The sequence below is a fragment of the Drosophila willistoni genome, chromosome 3R (assembly GCF_018902025.1).
Source record: "Drosophila willistoni isolate 14030-0811.24 chromosome 3R, UCI_dwil_1.1, whole genome shotgun sequence".
Classification (NCBI taxonomy): domain Eukaryota; kingdom Metazoa; phylum Arthropoda; class Insecta; order Diptera; family Drosophilidae; genus Drosophila; species Drosophila willistoni.
In genome coordinates, this window is record NC_061086.1 from 19820582 (window position 1) to 19833912 (window position 13331).

The following is a 13331-nucleotide window of genomic DNA, read 5'->3' on the forward strand; positions in this document are numbered from 1 at the left end:
CTCTTAAATTTGTGACTTCATAAATGTGTTTTGGGTTATGTTTTCGTTCCGACAAATTTTTTTACTGCAATATTTGAGTTGTTACGGCCAATATTCAATTTGTTGCGGCGAATAGTCAATTTGTTCCGGCGAATATTCAATCTGTTACGGCGAATATTTATTGTGTTACAGCGAATTTACTATGTGCAGGCGAATTCAATTCTGTTGTTGTTGCATTTTAGTCGAGGCGAAGTGTCGAAATGTCATTAAATTGGACCTTAAAAATTTAAAATTGTTATTAATTTAATTAAAATATATGTGTAATTTGTTCTCAGAGAGTTTAGGCATTTCTTTAGTTAACACAGCGGACAAGTGAAATAGCAAACAAAACGCGACGTTCAATATGCAACAGACAACGCGTAAAAATTTAGAATAAATTTTGCAATAATAAAAATTAAATCGTATACAGTGAGGCCAACGAAGGCCAAGGAGTGCTGGTGGTGCTGCTGCCTCTGCTGTGGTGTGTAACAACAACAAACCAAAACGAAACGTCTTAAAAAGTGCATTAAAATAAAAGGCAACAAAAAAAATCAATGATTAGCTAAAAGTGTGCATGCATACACCCAACCCCACCCCATATCCAAAACCTTTGAAACTGAAACTGTAAATAGCATCCATGTATGTACATATATGCAGTGGGGCGACAATGGTGACGCAAAGACCTTGAGCCACACCGACAGCGACGAAACGAGACGATAGCGCGTCTATTTACATTTTTACCCCACCTGGAGTGGGCACTACTGCTACGGACAGGTGTTGGGTATTGTTTTAGCTATTCGTCGTCATCATCAGATCAGATCAGCATCATCAACACATCATCTTTATATTCTATCGCGAATTTGAAACCGCTTTTTTGGCTCAAAACCACACACATACCACATACACGTAACAATTTATACTTCGTTATACAGTGAAAACTCTCAATTGTCCGCTTGATAGACATGTATTTTTATTCCTAGCTAATGTAACTCAAAATGCAGAAGACATTGAGCCAATAAACTAAATTTTTGAAAATATATGTGTAGGCGCAAATCAAGTTTCTTTTAAAAACTTTCCGCAATAATTAAAGCTAACGTCTTGTGAGATAAACATTTATTTATATGTATGTATGTATGGTATTCAAGAGTGTGACTCAGGCCAGGCCAGGTGAAGGGAATTTGCATAGCAATTGATGACAGAAATAAAAACAAAATCAAGATAAATCAATTAAATTGGTGACAAATTTGAATTTCAAAATCAAGAAACTTTTGCTTTACATTCGGCGAGGTGGGAAACCTTTCATCAGACCTTTAACCAAGTTTTTACTGTATATACATACATGCGCATGTCTAATCAGTGTGTGCCTGTGTGTGTGTGTGTGTGTCTAAGTGTTTGGTAAAGATAAGAAAAACATTGGCCAAAAGAGTTAACCCCTTGTCTCTCTCTCTATGAACTCGGAATTGGAATCGCAACACGGCGATTGGTGACTCAACAATGGCCATTTGCCACTTTGCCTCGTCTCCATTTCCATTTCCATTACCATTAGCATTCGTATGACATTTGAGTGAACAAGATCCACTTGGAAATCCAAAACAAAATCGAGTTGCGCTGTGCTTCCACATTATTTTATTATTATTATTATTATAATCATCATTTGGACGACGACGACGGTTGACCAGTATTTTTTTTTTATATTTTTGGTGGGGAGACGACCTCTAGCTCTATCAGTCTGCTGTGTGTGTTCGGGTGTGTGTGTGTGTGTGTGTTCATTTTTATTTAATAAATAAATTAGTAACATTTCTCTTTTCGGCTTTTTTTGCGAGACTCTGTGCCCATTATTTTATTCATTTGTTTAAGCGATCGCGCGTATTGTTAATCAACCCAAAAAAAATAATACAAAACGTATTCAATATTTAGCTTAAACGGTATTCCCCGTTCCCCCTATATATATATATAAATATATACATAAAACCCGCCCTGGCCTGGCCTTGCCCATTAAATGATCAGCAGCAGCATGAGGCCACAGGATGGTCAACAGGCAGCTGGGCTGCCGCGTCCCAAATTGAATGCAACTAGCACACTGCTCACCCAGGAGGAGAACGACGCCGTCTTCAAACTTCTTGGGAGAAAGTGTCAGGTGAGTATCAATGGATGGATGGATGGATGATTAATGCCAGGCAAATGTGATTAATATAAATATGGTAAAAGGCTTGAGTAAGCACTTCCTGTTGATTCGAATTTTCGACCAGAACAGTTGTTCTTTCATATCAAGAGAAAAACAGTTGTCGCTTTTCCTTTCCAATGGCAAACTACTTTTAATTTCAATTGCGATTTACTCATCGCTTATATCATTCATAGGTATCTATCTACATAATTCCCAACCCAATGCCAACTTTAACAAATTCCATGTTAAATAGTCTTATAAAATCGTTCGTTCTTCGTTTGTAGTTTATCATTAGTTTGAAATCTTATCAACAAAATGCTTTAGTCAGCAAAATACTTGAATTTTTTTGCGTTGGTGGAGTTAACAAAAGAATAGAGAGAAAAAAACAAAAAGCAAATGCACACGGGAATGTGAGCACATTAGGGTGGTCTCCAGCTGAAGTTTTTCCCATCATCTATCTCTAAATTTCAAATAAAACATTTCCAAATGAGGTACTAAAATTTCTAAGGTTTTTAATGAATTCTTTATTTAAATATTTTAAATATGGGAACTGTTATAAGTTTTCTTTGATATTAAAGAAGTTTTATGTACATGTTTAAAAAAAAAACCACATTGAAAAGAAATGTTTTTTATATGAAATCGTTATGAACCCGTTTAGTAACATGCAACCTAATATCAACATCTTTTAAAGTCTTCAAAGCATAGGTTTACTATTACTTAAGGTAAATGAATGGGCTTATTTAATATCCGTGTGGAGTATTTTTGGCACTTGCCTACACATAAAAAACAAACAATTGCTCGACCCTAAAATCTAAAAACTAGTACAGATTGATATTGCAAAATTGTTATGTTCTTGTTTACCAAACTCTTTTGCGTATAATTCATTTTGTTTTATGTAACATTAACACCCCTTGCTCGTTTTTATATATTCGAATATTGGCTTAGTTTCCAGTCACCCACACAAGCAACCACCCATTCAACCATACTATTTATAGGCAATTGTTATCTTATCATATTCAGGTTGGCTCGCCCAATGCCAAGAATCTAAGCACGATAAGCAACTTGGAATTTTCTAACGGTTAAAGCACTCTCAATCTAACCGTTATGCGTCGGAGTCCTCTGCCCAATTATATAGTACATACATAAGTAGCAAAACAACATAAAAAGTTGTTCAATTTATAATTACAATTCCACGCTTTGTTAGTTTTTGGACTAACTACAACTTTATGTATGTTGCTCTCGACTATTTGCAACAACTTTCCATTGACAAAAACAGTTGAAAATTGTTTTGAACTTTGCAAATACAAAAAGGCAACAGTCTCCAACCCGCAACCGCAATAGCCCCTCCCCTTCAGGCCACCTAATTTGCCATTATGACGCGCTGATGACACAGTCCAAGCCCAAGACCCCGGTCCGGCCATAGCCCGTCATCGAGAGAGACATATAGTCATAGTCATTATGTGATAACGTACAAAAGCCGAAGCTTACTGCACTTGTTTTTTTTTTTAGTTTCTTGCTTGCTACACTTGCTCCTACATATTTATTCAATACCCTAGTCAAACGAAAATTAAGTATAACTGAGGATAAGTGCTTCTCTTTTAAACACCATGAATCACTTATTGATTACATTAATTAATCAATATGCAATATTATTTATGTGTGCCCCGATGTAGGGCAATAACACTAACAATAAGTTATAGAACTCTGATAAGAAGCATTTCCTAATTTATATGATTTCCTGATTTGGCAATCTAAAAAACCTTGAAAATCTGAATAAGCTAAGTTTCCTAACTAAATTCTTAGTTGAAGAAACCCTTTGATTGGTTTAAGTGCAGCTTAAAATGTAGTTTAGTTATTTGATTTACACTGTGTGTTTTATGATTAAATGGTTTTCATTTTAAGTTAGTTATAACTTTTGGCAATGTTATCTTTAATTGATTGTTGTTGGCTTATCCCCCCATCCTTTAAAACCACAGATTTCGTGGCGATTAGCAAATATAAATACAATTCCTTTATTCATAGGGTATATTTGGTTCGTTGCCCCTTTAAATTGTTAGCAAATCTTCTGCTTTTCCTTTACCAGGTTACTCTTGGACTTTCTAATTGCTTTTATTTGCTTAAAACTTCATTTTGCTGATGTTTAAATTTAGCAAAATCATGAATATTTTATATATGCATACAAAATATTTGTTTATAAATAAACGGGAAATACGTTTGGCGAGTTAAAAATAGTTTAGATCATACAGAAAGTGATGTGAATGTATTTTTACGGTTAGATTTAAAAGGGGTTAATGTTTATATTACTTACTACACTCCACTCAGTGCATTCAGTCTTCAATGGTGACATTCGCTAAGCCAAACAAACATTGAGACGATAGGCCTATCTTAAAAAATACTCTGTACAATTATCATTGGCTATTCAAGTGGCTATATTGGGTTAGACAAACTTTCTAAGTACATATCATATCTTTTTAAGCTTCAATAGAGATCAATAGAGTAATAGAGTAAGACCTTAGAAAATGAGAAGAATTAATCTAACATAAACCCCTCCTTTATTGCTTTTGATATCAGATCGTGAGGTAACTAATTAAGAGCCTTAATTAGATTCTCTCCTCCACCATCACAAAATTGATCCTTTAGTTAATTTTAACACAATCTAAACCTTTAGTTTGGAAGGAGCCAATCTGGGGCCCTTTAAGATTTGTCGTTGATTGATTGGGATATGATTTTGTTGGTCTAGCTGGAAGAGGGTATGTTAAAGTCGATGACTTTATTTATTTATGTTGTTTTTGTTTGCTCTGTTGTATGCCATCGATTTTATGTTTTTTTTCACAAAAAAGAAACAGCAAAGCTTGTACATAGAAGGCAAGACATCATTTTACAATGCTACTTATGTATGTCCACACCATAATACACACACTCGCACACACACACACACACACACACACACTCAACTCGTATGAATGGATACAAGTCAGCTAAACATCAATAAAAATTCAAATGTTCACAATTTCGCACTTGACAGAGAGTGGCATAGACATCGTCGACATGAATGTGTGTTTGTGTGTGTGCGGGGCAGTGTGTGTGGGTTGCTTTTAGAGAGCACCTCCATCAATGTCTCTTTCATTTAAGCCAAAAGGTCATTAAAAAAACAGAAACATCGACATGCATCTAATTCTGCACTCTGGAATGACCGCGCTAGTTAGCAGTTAGCTATCTGGACATTAATTGGTAATGTTGGATCACAGTTCAACTAGAATAACGATGCATTGAATCAATTAGTTGAAGGCCATTCAGGTCATGGCCAACAAAATGTAACAACTTGGCTTGGGGCACTAAATTAGAAAGTCCTCTGTATGCAAGGAAGATTTTCCTTCTTCTTCTCCTTCTCCGTGTTTTTGTATTGTTAGCCTTGACTTTTGTATCATCATGTGTTGCAGGTTTTTTTCTCTTGGCAAGGATCTCTAACTGCGGCAAATTTTGTGTGGCCTTCTCACAGTCGTTTGTCGCCAACGTTTCCTGCGAGTGCCAATAACAAAAAATTGCACGCACAAAATGCATTTCCGTTCCGAGCCCAGCTAGAGCTAGAGCTCTGCCATGGGCTATTAAATAAAAAAAAGTGTTGTTGAGGGGGAGGGGGAACTACGTGCTCCACATGCCAAATCATAGGATTAGCAATTGGAGGAGTTCAGTGGCTGGCAAATGCAGCGAATATTGAAGATGTTGTTGGCCCGACCCAAGCCAGCTCTAGCCACCAGCTAATCGGTATTCAAATGAGCGACATTTGCGTATGTTCGGGCCAAACTAAAACCGAAACTGAAAGTCAGTCAGATGAGTTTCTCAACTCAAACGGGACAGTTTACAGTGCGCTTGGGAGTCAGTCGAGACATTTTGCTGCATTCAAATGAGGCGCAAACTGAAGGTGTTTGGCTTTTGTTTGGCTCGAAAATATTAGATAACCGCTTGTTGGGTTGGCCTTTCCCTTACCTTTACCTTTATCTTTACGTTTACCATTACATAAATCAACTTATGTTTTGCTCCATTTACAGACACTAAATACGGCCGTTGTGCAGATCTATAAGACGGAGGGCAATGCACATTCGCACTGGAAAAAGAAGCACACGGGAGTTGTATGCTTTGTTAAGGATAGCGCCATTCGATCGTATTTCCTGCGCGCCTATTGTCTGATCAAGAACGAGTTGATCTGGGAACATGAGCTTTATGATGGCATGGAGATTGTAAGATCGCGTCCCTTTCTCTTGACCTTTGAGGGAAGTGTAAGTATTTACCCACAACATATTTTTTCACTTAAAGTAAATCTCTCATCATTCCTCTCTGGTGCACAGGATGGACATGTTGGACTTAATTTCGTGTCCGAGGAAGAATGTGATTCATTCTTTTGCATTGTGGATGCCACCATTGCGACTCGCAATCGCAAGCGAGAAGAGAAACGTCAACATCGCCAGAAGAGTCAGCAGGCGCCTAATGCTCCGACAGCGGCACTGCCACGTGAGCCAGTGCGTCCGATGACGGGGGGGCAACAGGGTAGCAATTCAATTTCGGCCACCGATGGTGGCTCAGTGCAGTTGCGCAACAATCAGATCAGTTCCGTAAATCTGACACCGGCGCCAGCCAAGGGATTCTTGTCGAATAATTTTGGCAACTTTAGCTCATCATCGGCGTCGGGGGCCAAGGATAAGAAGCGCAAAGTTACCAAGGCCGACATTAGCCAGCCCACGAATTTTGTACATGTTAGTCATGTGGGTTGGGACGAGAAACAAGGATTCGCTTTGACTGGTAATGATAGCGACGAGATTCTAAACAGTTTCCTGGTCAAGGCGGGCGTGTCAGAGAGTCAACTCAAGGATCGGGAGACAAGAGAATTCATCTATGACTTTATACAACACAATAATGTGTTGGCTTCGGTCACGCAGGAGGCGGAAAAATCACCAACGGAATCAACGCCACATATGCCGCCACCAGTGCCGAGTCGTCATCATCATGTAAGTGCAGCATTTAACCTCCAGACATCAGAGTCGAGAGATTAAACCCAAAATTTTATTATAGTCACAAAATGGCAACCAAAGAAGTGCACCACCGCCACCACCACCACCATTGAGAAATCCGCCTCCACCAATTCCCACAACTGTGCCGGGCGCAAATCGACCTCCGCCACCACCCAGCAGGCCACCGCCTATAAATGTAGCGCCACCACCGCCCCCAGCACCAGTTAGTGCACCAGCTGCAGCGGTAAGTTATGCAATGATCTCATTGGCCAAATTCGATCTTAATGTTCATATAAATACCTTATAGCCACCTCCACCGCCACCACCACCACCAGCGGCTTGTGCGCCACCGCCTCCGCCGATGCCCGTTGGAGAAATACCCATTATCACGACTACCCATGCACCCAGTCAAGCGGCCAGAGCACCCATTCAGCCGGCAATGCCGGATCCACGAAATGCTCTCATGGATGCGATTCGCAAGGGTACAACGCTTAAGGTGAGGATTGGTTAATCAAATTATGTTTCCTGTTGGATTTCAAATTCTTGTGTATTTGCAGAAAGTGGATGCAGCTGCCCTTAGCACTGGTAGCGGAGACTCTCGCAGTGACCTCATGTCTGAAATACGTACGGGTATCGAGCTGAAACCGGCAACTCAGCGGGAACTGGGTAATCAGCGCGACAGCGGCAACGAGGGCACTGATGCCCTGGCCAATGCACTGCGACGTGCTTTGGCGGCACGCGGTAATGCCATACATTCGGACGATGATGAGAGTGAATCCTCCGACAATGACGGCGAATGGGATGACTAAAATGAGAGAGTTTCAATTATCTGTGTGTGTGGGGACGAAATAATATACATATATATATACACATATATCTGTGGCAGACAACAAATTATTCCAAATATAAGCAATAATTTATTCTTGTGCTTTGGCATTTCGATTTATTCTCGACATTCGAGATAAGTCGCCTGTAAATAATGTTTAGTGAATTTTTCATCATACCTCTTTAATTTAATCAACCCGGAAAACAAACAACAACAGACTAAAAATCATTCATAAAATTTAATACAATTGCCTACATATATTCAATAGAACTGCTCAATCACCTGTTCAGAACTGTGCCAAAAACTTGAAAACAAAAAGAAAATTGATAAGGAATAAATGGACAAGAAATGAATCCAAATGCTTAAGTCTTGACCAGAGAGATAAGATTTTGCAATGTTTCCATTTTCAAGACATGTCTACGAACTGAAAAAAACCTTTAAAGAGAAACAATTATAAATAAAGGGAAAATATTAAACAAACAAAAAGAAGGAAAGAAAAATTAAACAATGAGCGACAACAAAACTGAAGAAATATAGCAAAAATATATTTTATAAAACTATAACAATTTTGAAGGAAATATATACATATACATATGTATATATATTAAAATTAATAAATTTATAAGGCTTAGCAGTTCCGCTATCAAATACTTACGAAACTAAAAAAATTAACATATTTAAATTCTATGAAATTTACAATCCTTTTGCTCAAAATTTAATGTACAATTTAAATAGAAAATTAATTAATAACAGAAAACAAAAAGAAAAAAAAAACTGAAGTTTTCAGAGATAGAAATTATATATATATAAATTAAACTTTGATTTGATTGTGAAAATGAATGAAAAATAATGAGTATACAACAAAAATGTAATCAATTTAGTTAGAACCAGAAAACTGAATGCTTCCTGGGCATCTATCAAGTGGATACCCAAAAACTAAAGTTTTTTTTGTTTGTTTTTGCCTCTATTTTGTTTTCCCTTTGTGTTAGTTAAAATATGCATTAAATGCAACAATTTGTAGTCATTTTTTTCCATATGTATTTAAATTATATGTATTTAGCTTAACTTTTTCGAAAGGAACTACTGGAAAAAAAAAATATATATATAACCCATTAAACATGTCTGACGAGAAATTTATGGATCCGAACGAGTTTTGTGCGATTTGTGTGTTTAAATACATATATATATATAGTATATATATATATATATATATATATATATATATATATAAATATTATATTATACTATAATATTATATAAGCCATTAATTTATGTAATTTACGTAAATCAAGTTGTGTATATCTAACTTAATATATAACTAAACTTTAAATTCCAAGTATTTTGAATTGAACCACAATGGGAATTCATGCATTTTCCCTTCATCCAGCATTATACAAATTGTTAAATGAACTGATCATAGCTATAGTGTCTAGATATTGACATTTTCCTGAGCCCCATTTGCATCATCCTGCAATTCACGTTCGATGTTGGCATTATTATTATTTTCAGCAATTTCGTTGATGTTGGAGTCATCATTGACCTGATCCTGATGGACTTGCATTTGATGCTGCAGTTGCTCTTGTTGTTGCAACTCATTGATGCGATTCTCAGTCTCTTCATTTGGACCAGGTAACTGATCTGCCTGTGCGGCTGGAACTGGCACCTGCTCCAGGGATTCCACTGGTAACTGCTCAACGGCATCGTCACCGACTGGTAACTGCTCTAGGGCTTCAACTGGCATCTGCTGTTCAAAAATTTCATGATTAAGCACATTTTGTTGCTCCTCATCACAATTGCTGGCACTGGTTGGTTCCAGAAAAGGCTGAGCTTCAATTTCATTGTCTTTGGCTGCAGTGAGTAATATAGATGGCAAGGACTCTGCCTGGCCAGGGACAATCTCACTTGGCGCACTCTCATCACATTTTTCGTTTTGCTCTGTGGTAGGTTCACTTGTCGTCTGGGCCGAAACAGCTTCATCTGCCTGACTGCAAACGCTGGTAATGACAATATTAAAGTTAGGATTTGGCGGATTTGGCTCCATTTGTCCAACATCTGCCACAGGTGGTGCTGTTTCCTCTGCTAATGTCTCAATAATTGGCTCTTCTGCTGGCTCTTCCGCTGTTTCCGCTTCTATAGACTGTTGCTGTTTCTCAATAGATGTTTCTTCTGTTGGCTTTTCAAGTGGTTGCAACTCAATCTCTTGGTAGATACGCTCTTCCTCATCCTCTTCCATATGCTCTTCGGCTTCGTCTGCAGAAGAAGCACTGTCATCATCCTCATCCTCACTATCTGCCGCCTCTTCCTCCTCTTGACCATTGTAATTCATGCATTCCGTTTGGCTACCATTGGCAGTCATATCGGTTATATCCAAATCCTTCTCTTGCTTAATAGTTATATTATTAAAATCTAAACTATTTATATAGGCATTCTCTTCATCGATCTTCTCATTATGATTGATTTCATCCTCCGCCAGCTCTGCCACAGCAGGCTCTGGCTCATTTTTATTTTCATTTGTCATTTCATCTGCATAGCCTCGATTCTGGGGTTCTGGTTTGATGGCAATATCGGGAACCATATTAAAATTAACAGCTGCTCCACTCTCCACTGCAACAATTTGAGGCACAGAAGCCGTCGGCTGACGGGTGGATCCACCACCAGTACTCTTTCGCGCCGTAGACTTTGCTGTTTTCTTATTGATTTGCGGTAAAGTTTCAATTGGTTCTTCGGCTGTGGCAGGGGCAGAAGATGGAGCAGTTTCCATAGCCTCTTCGGCCATATCTACTCCACTGGCCACATGTGATATTTTCATTAATCGATCCAATTCCAGACGATTGGGCTTAACATCTCGCATCTCTTCTAATGCTAAATTGGATGTTGGTAGAGCAGCAGAGTCCTTCTGCTGATGTCCTAGATGAGTGGTGGTATCGTCGTTGTAATTGCCCTCCAGTTGGGTCATTGGTATGCTCGTCATAACCGTGGCCTGGGGTAACATAGTTTCCGTGCCGTTTTCATTTCCATCAGCATATTCATTATCCATACGCTCCTCTTTGATTTTAATCCCTAAATCTTCCTGCACTGGAGTCTCCACTTCGGCTGGAGTAGCCAATGATTCCCTTTGACGTTCTTTGTGCTTGCGTTTTTTCTTTTTTTTACTGCCCCGCGGTTGCATCTCGTCATGGTCATCCACAATCGATGAATTCAACTGGCCGTGATTGTTGGTAATTTTCAGCTTAAGCTTAAGAGGTTCCTGTTTGATTTGAACTTCCCCCTGGTGCCCCGGTACCTGCTGATCATCTACAGGTTCCTGCTTAACTGCATCGAGACTGAACACATTGGAAGCCGAAGAAGAGCCATTTGCAGTGGCCTCTTCTCCATCGCTATCATCATCATCGTTGGCGGCATGAAAATCGCTAAAACTGGGTGGTTCCTCCGGCTCGGGATCGCTTTCAGCCTGATCGGCAGTCGGACCCGTATCATTTATGTGCACTTCTGGCTCATGTTTAATGCTAACCAGGGTGCTCATTGTATTCCTCAAGAGCTGATCAACCCGTTTCAAATACTTTTTGGAAGATACTCGCTCAGTGGATTTACTCTTGGATGTGGATGGCGTTGTGGCGCCCAATGTGTTGGGCACAATGGCTGATGCACGCAATAATGGAGAAGCCAGACGTTCTAAGACCACCATTGGCTGCATATCGTCATCTTGCAGGAAACTGGGCATAACAACTGTGGAAGGAGTTTGCTCATCCTCCACCTCGTTCTTGATGCGCATTTGAGACTCAGTCTGTACAACCTCTGGCAGAATGTGCTTCGAGTGACTTAAGTAGATTTTCGAGCAGCTTGGCGCATGCCGCATGTAGGCACCTTCCGTGTTGAGGGGGCGACTGCAGCCGCCACATTTGCGTTTGCGTATGGCACAGGGATGGGTATTGTAAAAGAAATTGGTCACGAATGTCTTCTTGCATAGAGGACACTCGCGATCGAGAACCTGCAACTGAAGTGGCGTCGGTGGCGTGTGTTCCCGCAGGTGTCGGGCAAAGGCATAAGCATTTGCAACATTCGCATCGCACAACGGACACTTGTATGGGGCTTTAGATAGTTTATGCCACAGTTGATGGGCACGTATGTCGCTCTGGTTGTGATGCGTCTGATTGCAGGCATTACAAAAATAACGTGGTATCCACGGCACATGGACCCTGTTCTTGTGCTCGTCCATTAGCTCTTTGGCTTCGAATTTCTCGCCGCACACACTGCAAACAGATTTCCTTCCCTTTTTCATTAGCGCTAGCTTTGTGGTCGTCGTGGGGGGGTCGGGATCAGCGGGCTCATCCTTACTGCAAGAATGAGGAACAAAGAAGAAGTAAAATTAAGTTCCAATAGGTTTAACGATTTCCACTCACATCTCTGATGACATTTTATTCTCCTGCTTTAGCTGTTGTTGATGCTGCAGTCGGAGCTTCTTGCGCCAAGCCATGGGCTCTTTTTTGACACTGTCCGGCAAGGGGTCGTTGACCACAGGTTCGTCTGACTTGCGTTTCCGGCCACGCTTAGCACCACCAGTCAATGATTCCGTCTTTACCAGGGGCTTGATGTCCATCACAAGCTATGCAAATGAAATAGTTAAAAAATTGTTCCAATTGATTTCATATTGGAGTTACCTTTTGGGGCTCCGCTGGTTTCAAGCCCAGAAGCTTGCGCGTCTGATTATTAGTGGCATAACACATCTCCCGAAATTCGTAGAAGTCATTGATCTTGTCCACGCACAGATTACACATTGTTTGGGGCATTTTATCATTCTTGGTCACCTGCAATTGGTGGACAATTGGGAATGGGGGCTAGACACACCTTAGCTGTGACACTCTAAAGCTAAAAAGCTCACCGTAAGTCCAACCAACTCGTATACCTTCTGGTAGAGACTCGGATCGTCCAGATCTGTAATTTCGCCTTCATTGGTCAACAGTATGGGCACCTTTTGTGGATTATCGATGCCGCACAGACGACAAATCTTGCAGAGATTCGCTTTCAGCGCCGCATCAATTTTAAATGCAAAGCGCTCCATATTGTCCACTTTGTTGCAAGGATATGCACCTTGTCCTTGTCCTTAATTGGCGAATTTTCGTTAAATTCTACATAGTTGAAAAACTGTTTAATTAGCAGCAGAATTTTGTTTATTCCCCAAAAATTGGTATTTTTGTGGTATTTTTCCCATACAGGGTCACCTGATCGGGGTTAATACAAAACTATTCGATAATTTTTGATTCGATAGTTGAATATACAGGGTGAGCACATAATATATTTGCCAAATTTTAAAAATAAC

General features: G+C 39.6%; 2 protein-coding genes across 2 annotated transcripts; one reads left to right on the forward strand and one right to left on the reverse strand.

Annotated features, from left to right (window-relative positions):
* The first annotated feature begins 210 nt into the window (after positions 1-210).
* On the forward strand, positions 211-8256 carry LOC6647887 (neural Wiskott-Aldrich syndrome protein). Its single transcript, XM_002070491.4, has 7 exons — positions 211-499; positions 1936-2155; positions 6232-6459; positions 6529-7185; positions 7250-7432; positions 7496-7684; positions 7746-8256. The coding sequence occupies exons 2-7, from the start codon at positions 2018-2020 to the stop codon at positions 7995-7997; spliced, it is 1647 nt and encodes a 548-aa protein (XP_002070527.2). The 5' UTR covers positions 211-499; positions 1936-2017; the 3' UTR covers positions 7998-8256.
* An 818-nt stretch (positions 8257-9074) lies between these two features.
* LOC6648048 lies at positions 9075-13196 on the reverse strand. The gene is made up of 4 exons (XM_002070490.3): positions 12894-13196; positions 12673-12819; positions 12415-12617; positions 9075-12348 (listed from the first exon to the last, which is right to left on the reverse strand). The coding sequence occupies exons 1-4, from the start codon at positions 13071-13073 to the stop codon at positions 9444-9446; spliced, it is 3435 nt and encodes a 1144-aa protein (XP_002070526.1). The 5' UTR covers positions 13074-13196; the 3' UTR covers positions 9075-9443.
* Between the last annotated feature and the right edge of the window lie 135 nt (positions 13197-13331).

What these genes read in the sequence shown, in the direction of transcription:
- LOC6648048 (XM_002070490.3), bottom strand. Translation starts at nt 13,073, where the DNA reads ATGGAGCGCTTTGCATTTAAAATTGATGCGGCGCTGAAAGCGAATCTC. An exon ending in AACCAGCGGAGCCCCAAAAG is followed by an intron (nt 12,618 to 12,672) that starts GTAACTCCAATA and finishes TCATTTGCATAG; the next exon opens with CTTGTGATGGACATCAAGCC. An exon ending in AATAAAATGTCATCAGAGAT is followed by an intron (nt 12,349 to 12,414) that starts GTGAGTGGAAAT and finishes TCATTCTTGCAG; the next exon opens with TAAGGATGAGCCCGCTGATC.
- LOC6647887 (XM_002070491.4), top strand. Translation starts at nt 2,018, where the DNA reads ATGATCAGCAGCAGCATGAGGCCACAGGATGGTCAACAGGCAGCTGGG. An exon ending in TCTTGACCTTTGAGGGAAGT is followed by an intron (nt 6,460 to 6,528) that starts GTAAGTATTTAC and finishes TCTGGTGCACAG; the next exon opens with GATGGACATGTTGGACTTAA. An exon ending in TGCCGAGTCGTCATCATCAT is followed by an intron (nt 7,186 to 7,249) that starts GTAAGTGCAGCA and finishes ATTTTATTATAG; the next exon opens with TCACAAAATGGCAACCAAAG.